The sequence below is a fragment of the Rhinopithecus roxellana genome, chromosome 19 (genome assembly GCF_007565055.1).
Source record: "Rhinopithecus roxellana isolate Shanxi Qingling chromosome 19, ASM756505v1, whole genome shotgun sequence".
In the NCBI taxonomy this organism is placed as follows: domain Eukaryota; kingdom Metazoa; phylum Chordata; class Mammalia; order Primates; family Cercopithecidae; genus Rhinopithecus; species Rhinopithecus roxellana.
This window is the reverse complement of record NC_044567.1, coordinates 55,884,586-55,903,108: the sequence shown is the minus strand read 5'-3', so window position 1 is coordinate 55,903,108 and position 18,523 is coordinate 55,884,586. Positions and strand designations below refer to the sequence as shown.

Sequence of the window (18,523 nt, the reverse complement as noted above, 5' to 3'; positions counted from 1 at the left end):
AGAGGGCACACAGTTTCACCTCTTAAGAATTATTTTAAGACATTCAGCCTTATTTGGTTGTACGAAATACTACGCTAGAAAATGATCCATAATTACACTTTGTACTACTTATGTTGCACTTTCATGATTAAAATAAATACCCTGTTGCTGCCTGGTCTGGAGGACAAGACACGCCATCAACTGACCCAGTGTTCTTCACAACCAGACTACAGGCAAATTTTTTCCAAAATATACATCTTTGGGAAGCAAACAATTTATTTATGAAAGAAAAAAGGAGGAATGTTTCACATTCAGGCAAACATAATACTGTCAGTGTGCTTGGACTAGAGATTTTATTTTAGAAGTATAAAGGATGGAGGCGCGATGATATTTGGCATTTTTAATTTAGGTTTGTTTTATTTAAGTTTAATGTTAATTCCATGCTGTGTTTCAGTAAGAACAATACAGATTCTGTATCTGTGGCTCCAGTCAGATATCCAGTAGTACAAATTAGCTTCAAGTTACACATACTGAACAAAAGAGGTTGAGCGAGCGAAGGAGGGGAGGAGTGAGGGGAAGGAGGTAGGGGGAGGGGGAAGGAGAAGAAACAAAGAATTGAACAGGCATGCAGGCTTTTCCACACCACCTTCAACGTTAACCTGCTTCAGTGGGAGAGTAAAGTAGGCAAGAATGAGCAGCCACGGATTGTTGAACTGTTACCAGCACCATGCTTTTCAGCAACATTTCAGCAGAGTTTGAAACACTTTTTTACAGCAAAACCATGACAACAAACTCCCTCCCCAAAAACAACCTTTAACCATCTCAAGCTAACACCCAATTACTTTCAAACACTGGTATAAAATGCAGTTTAAACAATTAGAAAACTGATACCACTTATGCCTCTATAGTGTGATTAACCTCTCTTAGATGCTTGCGCATCACCTAGAAGTCTAATGGCTTTCAAATGTAATTTCCATTTCTAATGGTGATCTTGCCACATCTGGCACGGAGACAACACAGTAATGCTGAAAAAGCCTCTATGCAGTCCTGTTAGTGTCTTAAAAGAACCTAAAAGCTGGGACCAGTAAAATCCACAGAAATTCACTCTTGCCTTTAAGAACTTTTGAAAACGGTTTAAAAAAAAACCAAAAAAAAAAAAAAAAAAAAAAAAAAAACCAAAAAAACAAAACCCCAACAGGGCAGGAACCTAAATTCTGAGACCAAATGTAAAAGTCAGATTTGGTGGTTCTCAGTGACAATGGGGACTTTCCGAGGGGTGGGATGGGGAGGAGGGGGTGGTGAGAGATGGTTTCTCTTGTTGGCTTTTATGTCTCACTGATTTTCGTCTTCCACGTCCTGCAGCGCTTCTTTATTCTGCTCTTCACCTGTTAAAAAAAGAAAAAAAGTTAAATTATTTCGTATTGACTACATTAGGCTATGGTAGCCACAAACAAACGTGTCATTCCAAGCATAAAGACTCCTTCTATTTGCTACGATTGATGTTAAACACAGGCAAAGGACTTCTATCATCCTTGACATCTGAGATGCCTAAGCCAAGAAGGGATTATGGTCCTGAAAATATTTATCGGTCAACAGAATGAAAAAACTGATGCGCAGTACAACTCAATGCTTTTATGCTAAACAAGCTCTTAAAGTAGACAGCCAAGGAAACCATCTTACTAGAATGATGTTCAAGCTTTCACATAAATCTTGGGTCAAAATACTCTTTCTCAATAACCTCACCTCTTCAAGAATCAAGAGTATTTTGCAAACTTTTTGCAAAATCTAATTTACCCACAAGCTAATTTTCAGAAACGACTCAAAATAGTTCACTGAGCAATAAACTGTTCTTAAGAAGTTCTATAGTATTTTACTGTGGGGTTCTGCTGTTATGAGTATTTCACCTTTTGTATCTTGGCCAGATACACCAACCTATCATCAGGTTTTACTGCAGAGTGAAACACAGCATGCTCAAGGTAAATCAGACCACTGAGGTTATTAAAGAACGGCATTTGGACCACTTCACTCATGCTATTTGTCTTTCGCCTTTAAACAGGGTGATTACCCGAAGGAGTTTCAACTGCACTATGACATGCAATAGAAAGCCAGCCTATTGGTTGGAGGGTATCTACCTATTAGTATGCATTAAACAAGTCAGCCAAAATAAAGAAGCATGCAGGCTTTTCCCTTAAAAATGATGTAACAGGTAAAAGTTACATTCACTTGTACTTAAAAATAAACCACTTACAATTCCTATATACTTAACTAGTTTGAATCAAAATAAATGAAAAATCAACCCAAGAATCATAAACGTTCAGATGACCATCCATTCATAATGCTTGTTAAATTATTTAAACAGGATGGACAAACACCACCAAACTAGCTGCCTACAAACATGAAGCATTTACACTGAGGACAGCTTTGAAACAGCCTAAAAGATCTCAAAGTGATAAATGTCACAGCATTTAAGTTTCAGTGAAGACAGTTTTAAAATCTCTTCTGTGATGGAAATGTTTGACATTGATATGTGACTTCAAAAAAAAAAAAAACACTAAGCCTGAGCAACACAGTGAAGCCCTGTCTCTACAAAAAATAAAAATAAGGCCGGGTGTGGTGGCTCATGTCTGCAATCCCAGCACTTTGGGAGGCCAACGCGGGCAAATCATCAGGTCAGGAGATCAAGACCATCCTGGCTAACATGGTGAATCCCCATCGCTACTGAAAAAATAATACAAAAAATCAGCCAGGCATGGTGGCACATGCCTGTAATCCCAGCTACTTGGGAGGCTGAGGCATGAGAATCGCTTGAACCCAGGAGGCGGAGGTTGCAGTGAGTCAAGATCACGCCACTGCACTCCAGCCTGGGTGACAGAGTGAGACTCTGTCTCGAAAAAAGAAAAAAAAACAAAACAAAAAAAACAAAAAAAAAACTAAAAGTAATATGTACGCTGGGAACGGGAATGGGGCCACATGTCTATAGTCCCAGTACTTGGGGGACTGAGGTGGGGGGAGTTCTAGTCTGCAGTGAGCTTTGAAGTCACTGCACTCCAGGCTGGGTGACAAAGCAAGACCCTGTTTTTAAAAAATTTTAAAAACTGGCCAGGCGTGGTGGCTCACGCCTGTAATTTCAGCACTTCTGGAGGCCGAGGCAGGTGGATCACCTGAGGTTGGGAGTTCAAGACCAGCCTGGCCAACAGGGAGAAACCCCATCTCTTCTAAAAACACAAAAAATTGGCTGGGCGAGGTGGCGCACGCCTGTAATCCCAGCTACTTGGGAGGCTGAGGCAGGAGAATGGCTTGAACCCAGGAGGCAGAGGTTGCAGTGAGCCGAGATCACGCCCCTGCACTCTAGCCTGGGTAACAAGAGCGAAACTCTGTCTCAAAAAAGTGTAAAAAATTAAAAAACTACTTAAGATACGTAAAGATTTTTAATTCATAATGCAAAGGCAAAAAACAAATTGCTTAGGGATGAAAGAACTGATGGACACCCAACTGTTCTCCAAAGGACAGTAATGTATTCAAATGCAGGAAACATGACAGGAACATTCACGCTCGTTAACAGCAAATCACTGCCAAAATATCGTTAACACACAACACTAGAACACAACTCGCTCGTAAGCAACCATGAGATGTGCCAGAAGTTCCAAGTAACTTAGGCGTAAAAATGTCACTGTCATACACATCACAGCCAACCAACCACAGGAGGCAGGAGGAGAGGCCAGAAAAGGCTTAGGCCAGCGCCCTGGAAGGTGGAACAGGCAGAGTCTGTGAGCAACAGGACGATCATACACAGCCATGATTAGTGAAGAACCAAAACTGAAAGCAGAATTAATTGTGCCATGAACATGACTTACAAAGTAGAGTTTTTAGGAAAGGAAGAGTTGGGTTTTCCTTTAGGAATCTATATTGCAAGGAAAAAGGGAGGGAGAACAATCATATGATAGCAACATTACAAGAAAAATAAACCACCAGAGCAGGACAAAGGAAAACATCAATGACATAGGAGCCAGACTTGGGTCTTTATACTTGGTACTTCACTCTAAGAAACAATCTGTCTCCTCCTCCCTTCTACTCTGAGAAGGATGGAATATCCTCTTCAAAGGCATACAGATATTAGGGGAAAAAGGATTCCCTGGGTATGTTTCTTTGCCCAGTGTATCTACATTTTGGAGGGAGAGGAACAGGCAGAGAGAACACGTATTTCCTATCTATGAATTCATATATGAACTAATCCTCTTATCACAGGGTAAAGGGACTAAAATCACTTGAGAAAAAGCAATGATCCCTCCCTTTAAAGAAATTATGTTCCAACATGCTGGGACAGACATTAACATATTCTAAAGTTAAAAGACATAAAGACCCTGTCTCTTTAAAAAAAAAATCTAAACAATCCTTAAACTAAATGCAAAGTCACATCCTAGTAAACTGCCAATTTCATGACGATTCTCCTATAATCACCAAGGAACCCAAGTCACAAAAGTAGTATTTTATTTCGTGAGATCAAATTTTATGTTGCCCAAGGTGGTGTCCAACTCCTGGGCTCAAGTGATCCTTCTGCCTCACCGTGCCAAACAGCCGAGATTACAGGCAGGCACCATTGCAGTTTCAAAACCAATTTATTAAAAAATGCAATACCAGGCCAGGTGCGGTGGCTCAGGCCTATAATCCCAGGACTTAGGGAGGCCGAGGCGGGTGGATCACAAGGTTAGGAGATTGAGACCATCCTGGGTAACATGGTGAAACCCTGTCTCTACTAAAAATACAAAAAAATTAGGCGTGGTGACGGGTACCTGTAGTACCTGTAGTCCCAGCAACTCAGGGAGGCTGAGGCAGGAGAATCTTGTGAACCCGGGAGGTGGGGGTTGCAGTGAGCAGAAATCACGCCACTGCACTCCACCCTGGGCGACAGAGTGACACTCCGTCTCAAAAAAAAAAGAAAAAAGTAAATACTCTATTTTTTGCCATATTCAACTTCTCAAACTGATGAACAATTTCTTCGTACTCACAAATATTTGTGTATTCAGTTTGTTAGTTGTACCAGAACGTCAGCAGACAACCTGAATTTTTTACCGTTGAACCATTTCATGACTGGAAACATTATATAAATAAAAATGCTTCATTTAATAAAAATTAATTGTAAAAATTAGTCTGCTTAACCAAATTTAATCAACTGATTTACAGACTCAATAAGGAATTGAACGCAAATTAATTTCACTAGATTTTTTTTTTTTTTTTTGAGACAGTGTCTTGCTCTGTCGCCAGGGCTGGAGTGCAGGATCTCAGCTCATTGCGAGCTCCGCCTCCCGGGTTCACACCATTCTCCTGCCTCAGCCTCCCGAGCAGCTGGGACTACAGGTGCCCTCCACAACACCCAGCTAATTTTTTTGTATTTTTAGTAGAGACAGGGTTTCAGGTTTCACCGTGTTAGCCAGGATGGTCTCGATCTCCTGACCTCCTGATCTGCCCACCTCGGCCTCCCAAAGTGCTGGGATTACAGGCGTGAGCCACCGTGCCCAGCCGAATTTCAATAGATTTTTAAAAACTGAGAAGTTATTACCTTTTTTTTTTTTTTTTGGGCGAAGTTTCTCTCTCTCGTTGCCCAGGCTGGAGTGCAATGGAGCGATCTTGGCTCACCGCAACCTCTGCCTCCTGGGTTCAAGTGATTCTCCTGCCTCAGCCTCCTGAGTAGCTTGGATTACAGGTGCCCACCACCACGCCTGGCTAATTTTTGTATTTTTAGTAGAGAAGGGGTTTCTCCATGTTGGTCGGTCTGGTCTCGAACTCGCAACCTCAGGTGATCCGTCCACTTTGGCCTCCCAAAGTGCTGGGATTACAGGCACGAGCTACTGTGCCTGGCAATGTTTTTATTTAAAAAAAAATAATAATAATGAAAATGGCCAGGCACGGTGGCTCACAGGGAGAGACTCCGCATCACAAAACAAACCAAAACAAAAAATGAGCTGCGCACGCTGGCTCACACCTGTAATCGCAGCGCTTTGGGAGGCCGAGATGGGCAGATCACGAGGTCAGGAGTTGGAGCCAGCCTGGCCAACATAACATAGTAAAACCCTGTCTCTATTAAAAATACAAAAAATTAGCTAGGCGTGGTGGCGGACACCTGCAGTCCCAGCTACTAGGGAGGATGAGGCAGGAGAATCACTTGAACCCGGGAGGCGGAGGTTGCAGTGAGCTGAGATAGCGCCATTGCACTCCGGCCTGGGCAAAAAGAGCGAAACTCCGTCTCAAAAAAATAATAATAATAATAATAATAATAAAATACACACACACACACACACACACACACACACACACACAAAACTTTCAAGTCAAGTCACTTTTATTACTTTTTATTACTTTTACTCTCAGAAACATGTCCCCAGGGGTGAGAGGGTATCATTTCCTCAAGTCAATCCCGCTTCCCAAACTCTCCACATGCTTTCCCTCTATCAACAGGCAGAGAGGTACCAGCATCTGAGCAGGGGTGACTGTCAGGAGTCCACAGCTGTTTGGCCATTCTTCTTCATAGTTGTTAAAACCATTTTTTTCCCTTAAGAGATGGCACCTCGTTCAGTCATCCACGTTAGAAGGCAGTGGCGCAATCAAGGCTCACTGCAGCCTCAAGATCCCCCAACCTCATTGAAGTTTTTTTTTTTTTGAGACAGTCTTGCTCTATGAAGCCTCACTCTGTCTCCCAGACTAGAGTGCAGTGGCGTGACCTCAGCTCACTGCAACCTCCACCTCCTGTGTTCAAGCAATGCTCCTGCCTCAGCCACCCAAGTAGCTGGGATTACAGGCGCATAGCGCTGCGCCCGGCCTTTTTTTTTTTTTTTTTTTTTTAAAAGACAGGGTCTTACTATGTTGCCCAGGCTGGTCTTGAACTCCTAGGCTCAAGCATCATCCCACCTTGGCCTCCCAAAGTCCTGGGATTACAGACATGAGCCACCGCAACCAGAGTAGGATAGATTTTCAAGCTGGAAGCCACTTGTTTAGAGTTGGTAAATTGTTTCTGAGTTCCAAGGACTGGGAGTAGCTGCCTGAAATGCTGTGCTGGGAAGTGTTCTGTGGCTCCATCTGGCACTATTGCAAGTGTGTAAGTAAGTCCTATGTATATGAATATCTCATGCCAATCCCGATCTAATCAAATCCTAAACATTTCATAGAGCTAGTAAGCGTTAAAAGCTGAGTCACCTAATTGTCACTTTAGTACCATAACACAAAAGTCACAAATCTGATTTGATCCTTTCAGAGAAAAGACACATACACGCCCACTTTCAGAAGCATTTTCAAAAAGTGTAACACTTCCAAAGACAATACAGCAGGTCGATTTCCCCAACAGACACTACAGATAGCCTCAAGCAACGTGACATATGTTCCAGTCTAAAAAACGTTTTTTTTTTTTTTTTTTTTTTTTGAGATGGCATCTCCCGTCACCCAGGCTGGAGTGCAGTGGCACAATCTCAGTTCACTGCAACCTCCGCCTCCTGGGTTTAAGCAATTCTCCAGCCTCAGCCTCCTGAGTAGCTGGGACTACAGGCGCTGCCACCACACCTGTTGTATTTTTTAGTAGAGATGGGGGTTTCACCATGTTAGCCAGGATAGTCTTGATCTCCTGACCTCGTGATCCGCCTGTCTCGGCCTCCCAAAGTGCTGGGATTCTAGGCCTGAGCCTCTGCGCCCGGCCCAGCTTAAGAAACATGCTTAAAGGAACCGCAGCTAAAACTGACAACAGACTGTTTCCAACCTCCTACCAGCACCAGCACTACCAAATGTAAAACTATCTTGTAATGCTCATATCACATTAATTTGTCTTCTTCTCCATCCCTGTTCAACAATCTACCATGGATAAAAATGATTCTCTAGAGAGAGAATTAAATTTGGGCTTCTGTATTTAAAGTAAACATTAACACACACTCAACATCACAATTTAGTAAAATACTCTAGTTAAAGTGTTTGCAATGAAAACCGCTTAAAAGTAACAACAGCCGGGCACAGTGGCTCACGCCTGTAATCCCAACACTTTGAGAGGCTGAAGCGGGCGGAACACCTGTGGTCAGTTCAAGAACAGCCTGACCAACATGATGAAATCCCGTCTCTACTAAAAATACAAAAATTAGGTGGACATGATAGCGGGTGCCTGTAACCCCAGCTACTCCAGGAGGCTGAGGCAGGAGAATCGCTTGAACCCGGGAGGCAGAGCTTGCAGTGAGCCGAGATCACGCTACTGCACTCCAGCCGGGGTTTGCAGCGAGACTCCATCTCAAAAGAAAAAGAAAAAAAAAAAGAAAAAAAAAAAGACCCAAGGGCCAACATACAATTTCTCTGCAGAACCCCAGAGGTAAACGGGAAACTAGTTCCCTTTTAGATAAAAGATTTCAACAAAGAGAAAAACTTCGTAAATACCTATTGATACCATCTGGATTTAAATACAGTTAACTTCAGCCCCCTAAAATTGAATCTGGACGAAGATAAAATAAACTACTTGCTCTCCACTTTTCCTGTCCTCAACCTTTGAAACAGTATAAAGGAAGAATTAAACTAAGTTCCCCAAAATGGAACTCGGTACTTTAGCACCATTTCCTATAAAGGCAATAATTAAAATTTCATAGAAAGCAGGCAGTGAGTCTGAATTGTAGCTTGATGTAAAGATATGCCAAGGAATGTCTACAGAGAGTAAAAACAAATCCTGCAACTGAAAGAGGTGCCTCTTTTACTTCCTAGTGTTTGCTTACCGTCACCCTGCATGTCTGAAGTCCATAGTGTCAGATTATCACGTAACAACTGCATGATAAGAGTAGAGTCCTTATAGCTTTCTTCACTCAGCGTATCCAGTTCTGCAATTGCATCATCGAAAGCTGCTTTTGCCAACCTAAAGGTATTTAAATAAATGTATTATAAAAATTAAGTCCAAAATCAGAATTAGAAATTATATGTTAGACATCAATCTTTTCTTCAGTTATTCCAGTGTGTAATAGTGACAATGATACAAAGAAAAAGCAAATACAATAAAAATTAACTTAAAACTATGTGGAGCACTACTTTTTTTTTTTTTTTTTGAGACGGAGGTTCGCTCTGTCGCCCAGGCTGGAGTGCAGTGGTGCAATCTCCGCTCCCGGCAAGCTCCGCCTCCCAGGTTCACGCCATTCCTGCCTCAGCCTCCCGAGAAGCTGGGACTACAGGCACCCGCCACCACGCCTGGCTAAATTTTTGTGTGTGTTTTTAATAGAGATGGGGTTTCACCATGTTAGCCAGGATGGTCTCGATCTCCTGACCTCATGATCCGCCCACCTCGGCCTCCCGAAGTACTGGGATTACAGGAGTGAGCCACCGTGCCCGGCCAAGTTTTTTTTTTAAGAGACTTGTTATGTTGCCCAGGCTGGACCTGAACTCCTGCGTTCAAGCAATCTTCCCACCTTAGCCTCTTGAGTGGCTGGGACCAATGGTACAAACCACCCCTCCCAGATATTTAACAAAGTATTAACGCAAAAAGAAAATCTTGGACAATACCTCAAAGTTTAACAAAATTTAATTTCACGTTAATGGAGGCAGGGAAGCAAAGAAAATAAAAGGCAACACAGAAGCCACGGAAATGTGGTCATGTAAGCCATTTACAGTTTTAAAAGAAAATCCACACTTACTGAATACTGTGTACTATGCCCAAGAAATGATACCAGATACCAACAGAAAAAAAAAGGAGAGACAGACATAATCTAAGTCCACAACCACCTTAAAACTTTAGAAATGGAGGATGGACAAATATATAACTATTTTAAAAGAAGAAGGAGACTGGGTGTGGTGGCTCATGCCTGTAATCAGCACACTTTGGGTGGCCAATGCGCGCGGGCAGATCACTTGAGGCCAGGAGTTGAAGACCAGCCGGGCCACCATGGCAAAACCTATTAAAAACACAAAAAATTAGCCAGGTGTGGTGGTGTATGTCTACAGTCCCAGCTACTCAGGAGGCTGAGGCAGGAGAATCGCTTGAACTCGGGAAGCGGAGGTTGCAGTGAGCTGAAATTGTGCCACTGCACTCCAGCCTGGGCAAAAAAGAACAGAAAAGAAGAAGAAGAAGAAGAAGAATGAAGTGCTACTCCAAATAAAGTATTTCAGGGACCCAGGAGGAGCAACTAATGGGAAGGTCAAATCTGAGCTAACCTTAATGGATCAGGAGAAAGCAAAAAGAACACACTTCAGGTTTAAGCAAAAGCATGAGCAAAGGTATGGAAGTGACTTAAAACTGGAGCTACATGTGGGACAGCTAGACTGGAGTCTTGACAAGGAAAGGTGCAACCACCAGTATCAGTTAAATAGCCAAAGTTTCTTTACTTACGAACCCTATCCTGGACAAACTCAACTAGCCATTTAGAATATTTTTAGATTGGCCAAGTGCAGTGGCTCATGCCTGTAATCCCAGCACTCTGGGAGGCTGAGCTGGGTGGATCACCTGAGGTCAGGAGTTCGAGACCAGCCTGACCAGTATGGTAAAATCCTGTCTCTACTAAAAATGCAAAAAAAATCAGTCGAGCACAGTGAAGCATGCCTGTAATAGTCAACGTTAAAGTTCTAATGTATCAGTTGATCCACTTTCCTCAGTCTCTGAAAGGCTTTCACTTAAGAAACCTACTTTGCTTAAGCAGTGGTCCTCAACAAACCAAAAAAAAACATACAAAAAGCAAAAGAGGCCGGGCGTGGTGGCTCACACATGTAATCCCAGCACTTTGGGAGGCCAAGGCAGGCAGATCACGAGATCAGGACATTGAGACCATATGGGCTAACACGGTGAAACCCCATCTCTACTAAAAATATAAAAAAATTAGCCAGGCTTGGCGGCGGGTGCCTGTAGTCCCAGCTACTCGGAAGGCTGAGGCAGGAGAATGGCGTGAACCCAGGAGGTGGAGCTTGCAGTGAGCCGAGATCGCGTCACTGCACTCCAGCCTGGGCGACAGAGCGAGACTCCATTTAAAAAACAAAACAAAACCATTTTGCTACTGCAATATTTACTGTAAAAATTTAAAATAGGCCGGGTGCAGTGGCTCACGCCTGTAATCTCAGCACTTTGGGAGGCTGAGGTGACCAGATCACTGAAGGTGAGGTCAAGACCAGCCTGGCCAACATGGTGAAACCCCATCTCTACATAAAAAATACAAAAATTAGCCGGGTATGGTGGTGGGCATCTGTAATCCCAGATACTTGGGAGGCTGAGGCAGGAGAATCGCTTGAAACCAGGAGGCAGAGGTTGCAGTGAGCCGAGATTACGCCACTGCACTCCAGCCTGGGAAACACAGCGAGACTCTGTCTTGGGGGGGAAAAGAAAAAAGACAAGAGCAAAAACAACAACAACAGAATGCCAACCTACAGAAGAGGAGAAAATACAAACTGTTTACTTGCTAAGAGATCACTATCTGGAGTAATAAACTCCCAACACTCAACTAACAAAAAAACATGAATTCAAAAATGGGCAAAAAGGGCCTGGTGCAGTGGCTCAGGCCTGCAGTCTTGGCATTTTGGGAGGCTGAAGCAGGAGGATTACTTGAGGCCACGATTTCAAGACCAGCTTGGGCAACATAGCAAGACCCTGCCTCTACAAAAAAAATTTTAAAATTGGCACAGTGGCTCATCTCTGTAATCCCAGCACTTTGGGAGGCCGAGGCGGGCAGATCACACAAGGTCAGGAGTTTGAGAGTAGCCTGGCCAACAACATAGAAACCCATCTCTACTGAAAATACAAAAAATTAGCTAGGTATGGTGGCAGGCGCCTGTAATCCCAGCCACTCTACATGCTGAGGCAGGAGAATCGCTTGAATCTGGAAGGTGGAGGCTGCAGTGAGCCAAGATCACACCACTGCCCTCCAGCCTGGGCAACAGTACCAGGCTCTGCCTCAAAAACAAAAACAAAAACAAAAACAAAAACAAACAAACAAAAACAAAGGAAAAGAAAAGAAAACGCCAGGTATGGTGGCACCCTCCTCTAGTGACAGCTACTTGGGAGGCTCAGGTACGCGGATCAGCTGAGCTCAGGAAGCCACGGCTGCAGTGAGCTATGAGTGCACAACTGCAGGCGGAACAAGATCCTGTCTGGGGGGGAAAAAGTTACACACAGAATTTTCAGTCCCAATTCCACCTCAAGGTGAAGTTAAATACAAGGACTCAAGCAAATACTTAATGCATCCATGTTCACAGCAGCACTGTACTCACCACAGAAAAAGGGCGGAAAGATACCACCAAAAGTTTAATGACTAAACAATGTGTCAAAATATGTAAAATGAATTGTGTGAATTCAGTCACTGCAAGGACTGAAGCTCTGATTCATGCTTTTACTTTTACATGGATAAAAACATTATGCTAGATGAAATAAAGACAGCCACAAAAGGACAAATATTGTATGATCCCACTTACATGAGGTATCTAGAATGGGGGCAAAATTCATAATGACAAAGTAAAATAAAAGTTGCTAGCAGGTGGGCAGAGGGGAAATGAAGTTATTGATTGTTTAATGGCTGTAATTTGCTTTGTGTGGGATGCAGAGAAAGTTTTCAAATAAATAGTGATTACACAACACTGTCAAGGTATCTGGTGCCACTAAATTGTGTGTGTGCGCGTGTGTGTATTTTTTCAAACAAAGTCTCGCTTTGTCGCCCAGGCTAGAGTGTACTGGTGTAATCAAGGCTCACTGCAACCTCTGCCTCCTGGGTTCAAACGATTCTCCTGTCTCAGTATTCCAAGTAGCTGCGATTATAGGCATGCACCACCATAACTGGCTAATTTTGTATTTTTAGTAGAGACAGAGTTTCACCGTGTTGGTTAGGTTGGTTTCGAACTCCTGATCTCAGGTGATCCACCTGCCTCAGCCTCCCAAAGTGCTGGGATTACAGGTGTGAGCCACCGCACCCAGGCTATCACAATTTTTTAAAAGTAAAAAGTTATGTACATATAAATATTCCTTATATTTGCATCGACATTATCAAAACCTGGGAACAGGCTGAAGTATAAATGGGGGAATAGTTCAACACACATTAGTAAGACTGAAACTTGTTTATGCTAAAACAGAAAATATAAAATTATGTTTTCTACAAGAGTAACTATTCAAAACATGCCCACAAAGACAGAAAACTGGGCCGGGCGCGGTGGCTCAAGCCTGTAATCCCAGCACTTTGGGAGGCTGAGGCCGGGGGATCACGAGGTCAGGAGATCGAGACCATCCTGGCTAACACGGTGAAACCCCGTCTCTACTAAAAAATACAAAACATTAGCTGGGCGAGGTGGCGGGCGCCTGTAGTCCCAGCTACTCGGGAGGCTGAGGCAGGAGAATGGCGTGAACCTGGGAGGCAGAGCTTACAGTGAGCTGAGATCCGGCCACTGCACTCCAGCCTAGGCGGCAGAGCCAGACTCCGTCTCAAACAAACAAACAAACAAACAAAAAGACAGAAAACTGGCTGGGCACGGTGGCTCATGCTTGTAATCTCAACACTTTGGGAGGCCAAAGCAGGCAGATCACTTGAGGTCAGGAGTTCCAGACCAGCCTAGCCAACACGGTGAAACCCCGTCTCTACTAAAAACACAAAAAAAGTTAGTTGGGCATGTTGGCAGGCCCCTGGAATTCCAGTTACTCAGGAGGCTGAGGCAGGAGAATCACTTGAACTCAGGAGGCGGAGGTTGCAGTGATCTGAGATGGCATCACTGCACTCCAGCCTGGAAGACAAAGTGAGACATGGTCTCAAATTTTAAAAAAAGACTGAAAACTAATATACAAAATTAAAATAATTCTATTTTATAATTCGTCTCATTTCCTTCCTCTACTCATTTTAACACGTTAGATTTCAATCTACCAAAATATCCCACATAAAAATAATTATCCTGACTGCTATGCTAGTGGGTTGAGATAGGTCTGTCTTAATACTATCCAAAGTAGTTTCAGTAAGAGTCAAAAGAATTACTACGCAGCCAAGTCTACAAAGGCAGGCCCAAAAACAATACGGAAAATCCAAATAGCTACCCCTTAACATTCAAGCTGAGAGCTTTTTTCTTCCCCACAACTTACCTGCAGGCACGGTCAGGGGAATTAAGAATTTCGTAGTAGAATACGGAAAAATTGAGAGCAAGACCTAAGCGAATAGGATGCGTTGGTGGAAGTTCTGTCATTGCAATATCACTAGCAGCTTTATAAGCCACTAGGCTGTTCTCCGCAGCCTCCTTCCTGTCATTTCCTGTGGCAAATTCTGCCAGATACCTGTGGTAGTCCCCTTTCCTAAAACAAAACCAAAATTTAAAAACAAACAAACAAAAAAAATTTTTAAACCAAGAATGATGATTTTTAAAGGAAAATAAGCTAAAATTGTTCTATATTATATAAAATATGTGACAAAAATGTATGTAACATGTAGCAGGTGTACTTCAATAATTTTAAATACCCTCAGGAATAACTGGCTTCCTTTTGTGTTTTTCCTTAGACATTTCATATTACTAAATATAAGCAAAAATCCCAAGGAAATTAACTGAGGAGCCTCTAAAAATTAACAAAATTATCACCTAACAGACCAGAATTAAGCAAGTAGTTCCAAGGAATAGCATGACTGTTTATTAAAAATAAAATAAAATTTCTATATAAAACACTAAGCACTGAAATGTATGCCGTTTGGGGGAAGAGAATGGGATAGGCATCACAAAAACACAAGAACATAAAATAAGCAAAAGTTGGGAACAATCTGAAGTATAAATGGGGGAACAGTTTAACACACATTAGTAAGACTGAAACTTGTTTATGCTAAAACAGAAAATATAAAATTATGTTTTCTATGAGTAACTATTAAAAATTTTACATTTTCATAATATTGCATCTTTTTATTCCAATATTAACTATCCTTCTAACATTGAACAATTATTCTTAAATAAAAGTTGAAAACCCACATAGAAAAAAGTTATGATTCTAAAAGGACCAACTTTCAATCTTACATTTTCCCTTCTAGTATAGAACCTACATTTTATAATAGAAAACCTTGGACTCGCCAGTGTTAGCTGCTGGAATGAGGTGTTTGTCCAGTACATCCAGAATGTCACAACAGATTAACTTCAGCTCAGTCTCAACCTGAAAAAATAAAAATAAATTTTTTAAAAAAATCTGATTAAGTCTAGAAATTCTACAAATTATTACACATTCTATCTATCTCTGGTTTTGAGGAGGAGAGCTTAGTATTAAAAAGAATTAATAACCTTCTCCCAACTCCCTTCTTCCTTCTTGACACAAAAGTAGAGACAAGCTGCCTCTAGGTTATAAAAAGCATGGTTTCCTTTCTGCATGCTATTAAAGTGTTACATACACACATGCAGGCGCACATACACCAGCCCCCACACTCCCTTCACAGTTACAGAATTACCAATGACTAAAACACTGATGCTTCTTGATAAATGCTGGTCAATTACATGAATTAACTTCTTTCATGAGGTAGCAATGTAAAGACATTGTTCTAAGATCACCTTAAAAGAATTTAATAAGCAGAGCTAGGATTTGAACTCAGGCCGGTTGCAAGGGATAGAATCAAAATTTAAACGCAGGCAGTTTGCCTTCAGCACTCACATTCCTAACAGTCACCAGGCAATTCCTTAAATGGCAGAGATCTGTAACTAGTTAAGATACCAAAAACCTATCTACCAAAGTAGCTATTGCCACCATCTCTATCCATTGATAATGCTGAGCACGTACACCACCTCTCGATGCACATCCCCAGCTTGCTTCCTATTTGCTATTAACTCGTACTATTGCTGAACCTTTCATGAGGTTCCTCTCCATGCCCCTGGAACCTCCGTTTCACTGTAAAACTGGAACCTCCGTTTCACTGTAAAACATTCTCTCATTTTTTCTTCTATAATCACATCCTTATCCCAAGCAAAACCATTTTCTGAATAAACCACCGCCCTGATGGCTTTTCCAACAGAGACTGGTCTAGGAGAAGGAAGATTTCTTTTTTTTTTTTTTTTTTTTTTTTTTTTTTTTTTTTTTTTTTTTTTTTTTTTTTTTTTTTTGAGACGGAGTCTGGCTCTGCAGCCCGGGCTGGAGTGCAGTGGCCGGATCTCAGCTCACTGCAAGCTCCGCCTCCCGGGTTTACGCCATTCTCCTGCCTCAGCCTCCCGAGTAGCTGGGACTACAGGCGCCCGCCACCTCGCCCGGCTAGTTTTTTGTATTTTTTTGTAGAGACGGGGTTTCACCATGTTAGCCAGGATGGTCTCGATCTCCTGACCTCGTGATCCGCCCGTCTCGGCCTCCCAAAGTGCTGGGATTACAGGCTTGAGCCACCGCGCCCGGCCTATACAACTTTTTTAACAAGACCTACAATGAGAAACATTTTATATATGCATATACACACACAGTATGTAAAATAACTTCATTAAATAATCCTTATGCTTACAGTGTCCCACTCTGGTATGTTTTATTCTGTTGAAAAAACTAGGCCAGGTGTGGTGCCTCACACCTCTAATCCCAGCACTTTGGGAGGACTAGGCTGGCAGATCACCTGAGGTCAGAAGTTCGAGACCAGCCTGGCGAACATGGTGAAACCTCGTCTCTACTAAAAATACAAAAATTAACCAGTTGTGGTGGCAGGCACCTGTAATCCCAGCTACTTAGGAGGCTGAGGCAGGAGAATCACTTGAACCCAGGAGGCAGAGGTTATAATGAGCTGAGATCACACCACCGCACTCCAGTGTGGGCAACAAGGGCGAAACTTCCTCTTTAAAAAAATTTTTTAAAAAAAGGGCTGGGCGCGATGGCTCAAGCCTGTAATCCCAACACTTTGGGAGGCTGAGACGGGCAGATCACGAGGTCAGGAGATCGAGACCATCCTGGCTGACATAGTGAAACCCCATGTCTGCTAAAAATACAAAAAATTAGCCAGGCATGGTGGCGGGCGCCTGTAGTCCCAGCTACTGGGGAGGCTGAGGCGGAAGAATGGCGTGAACTCGGGAGATGGAGCTTGCAGTGAGCGGAGATCGCGCCACTGTACTCCAGACTGGGCAACAGGGCGAGTCTGGGGGTGCGGGGAGAAGAGGACTGAGACAAATTAACCCAATATATTTGCTTTGTGTGTGTGGTTTTTTTCCTTTTTTTTTCTTTTTTGAGATGGAGTCTCACTCTGTCACCCAGGCAGGAGTGCAGTGGCACGATCTCGGCTCACTGCAAGCTCCGCCTCTCAGGTTCACGCCATTCTCCTGCCACAGCCTCCAGAGTAGCTGGGACTACAAGCGCCCAACACCACACCCGGCTAATTTTTTCTATTTTTAGTAGACGGGGTTTCACCATGTTAGCCAGGATGGTCTGGATCTCCTGACCTCGTGATCCGCCCACCTCGGCCTCCCAGGGTGCTGAGATTACAGGAATGAGCCACTGTGCCCAGCCAACCCATCGTATTTGTTTAAAAAACAGTCATCATTTTGCTTGAAAATACAACAGTTCCCCCTTACCCAAGAGGCGTCCATTCTAAGACCAGCCAGTGGATGTGCTGAAACCATGAATAATACCAAATCTGATACAGACTATGTTTTGTCCTATACATACATAGCCATGGGAAAGTTTAACTTACAAACTAGACACAAACATTAATAACGGAAACATTATAACATACTGTAATGAGTTATATGAATGTAGTCTCCTTTTCTCTCAAAACCTTAGTGTACTGTCCTACAGGTAACTCAAACTGTGGATAAGGGGGGACGACGGCACAGTAATCTCACCATTTGCCGATATTCCCGAATCATTTTTAGCTTGTCTTCTCCTCCCTTGTTTTCTTCTTTCTGTTCAATGCTGCTGATTATTCTCCAGGAGGCTCTTCTAGCTCCAATCACATTCTTATATGCAACAGATAGGAGGTTTCTTTCTTCAACTGTCAGCTCCACATCCATCCCTGCTACTTTCTTCATTGACTCCACCATTTCTGCATGGGAAAAGGAAGTCAGATCTTACACACTGGAAGTTTTCTTAACATATCCCATTCAAAGTAGGTTTTTTTCTGTCAAGCTACTGGAAAAAAAATTTAACAAAAATAATTTCATAATCATCAAAACTAATATGAGTAAAAAGCCAAAAACATGTAAAGGAAACCAAACTAAGAGCCAATGCAAAGACTCTAGAATGTAAGTTCTATGGAATCAGGAAGACGTCATATACTATCTAATACAATTTAGTGTGGTCTGAAAGCACTTCTCTAAGATAATTAGGCATACCTAACCATTGTCCAGCCAAAAAAAAAAAAAAAAAAAAGAGCCACCAGTTTAAGAGAAAGATTAAGAATTTACAGATTCTAAAACGTATTGTCTTACAAATAAATAGTATTTCCAAAAAAACAAGAGAAGGGGTAATTTGTTCATACAGCAAAAATGTACAGAGTACATGGTTGGCCACCAACAGACTTTGGATGTTTTCTATCCTTCCTCATATGAAGCTACTTCTGGTGAAACTTCTGATGACTCCTATTTGTTACCACTAGGTGGCGAGCAAAGAAAGGGGCCCAGAGAAGCCTTGGGATCTATCGCAAGCATAGGGAAATACAGTTAACACAAC

At 42.5% G+C, this 18,523-nt stretch overlaps 1 protein-coding gene across 3 annotated transcripts in view; it reads right to left on the bottom strand.

Annotated features, from left to right (window-relative positions):
* Positions 1-369: 369 nt before the first annotated feature.
* The window catches only part of YWHAE (tyrosine 3-monooxygenase/tryptophan 5-monooxygenase activation protein epsilon), a 57,387-nt gene continuing 39,233 nt past the window's right edge, over positions 370-18,523 (bottom strand). Inside the window, exons 2-7 of one of the 3 annotated variants that reach the window (XM_010373493.2) lie at positions 17,698-17,897; positions 14,952-15,058; positions 14,015-14,221; positions 8,709-8,845; positions 3,834-3,880; positions 370-1,364 (exon numbers count right to left, since the gene is read on the bottom strand). In XM_010373493.2, coding sequence (XP_010371795.1) covers positions 3,873-3,880; positions 8,709-8,845; positions 14,015-14,221; positions 14,952-15,058; positions 17,698-17,897 — 659 coding nt within the window. In that variant the 3' untranslated portion in view covers positions 370-1,364; positions 3,834-3,872. The remainder of the gene's footprint in view (positions 1,365-3,833; positions 3,881-8,708; positions 8,846-14,014; positions 14,222-14,951; positions 15,059-17,697; positions 17,898-18,523) is intronic. The other 2 variants (XM_010373492.2, XM_010373494.2) reach the window with 2 other exon arrangements.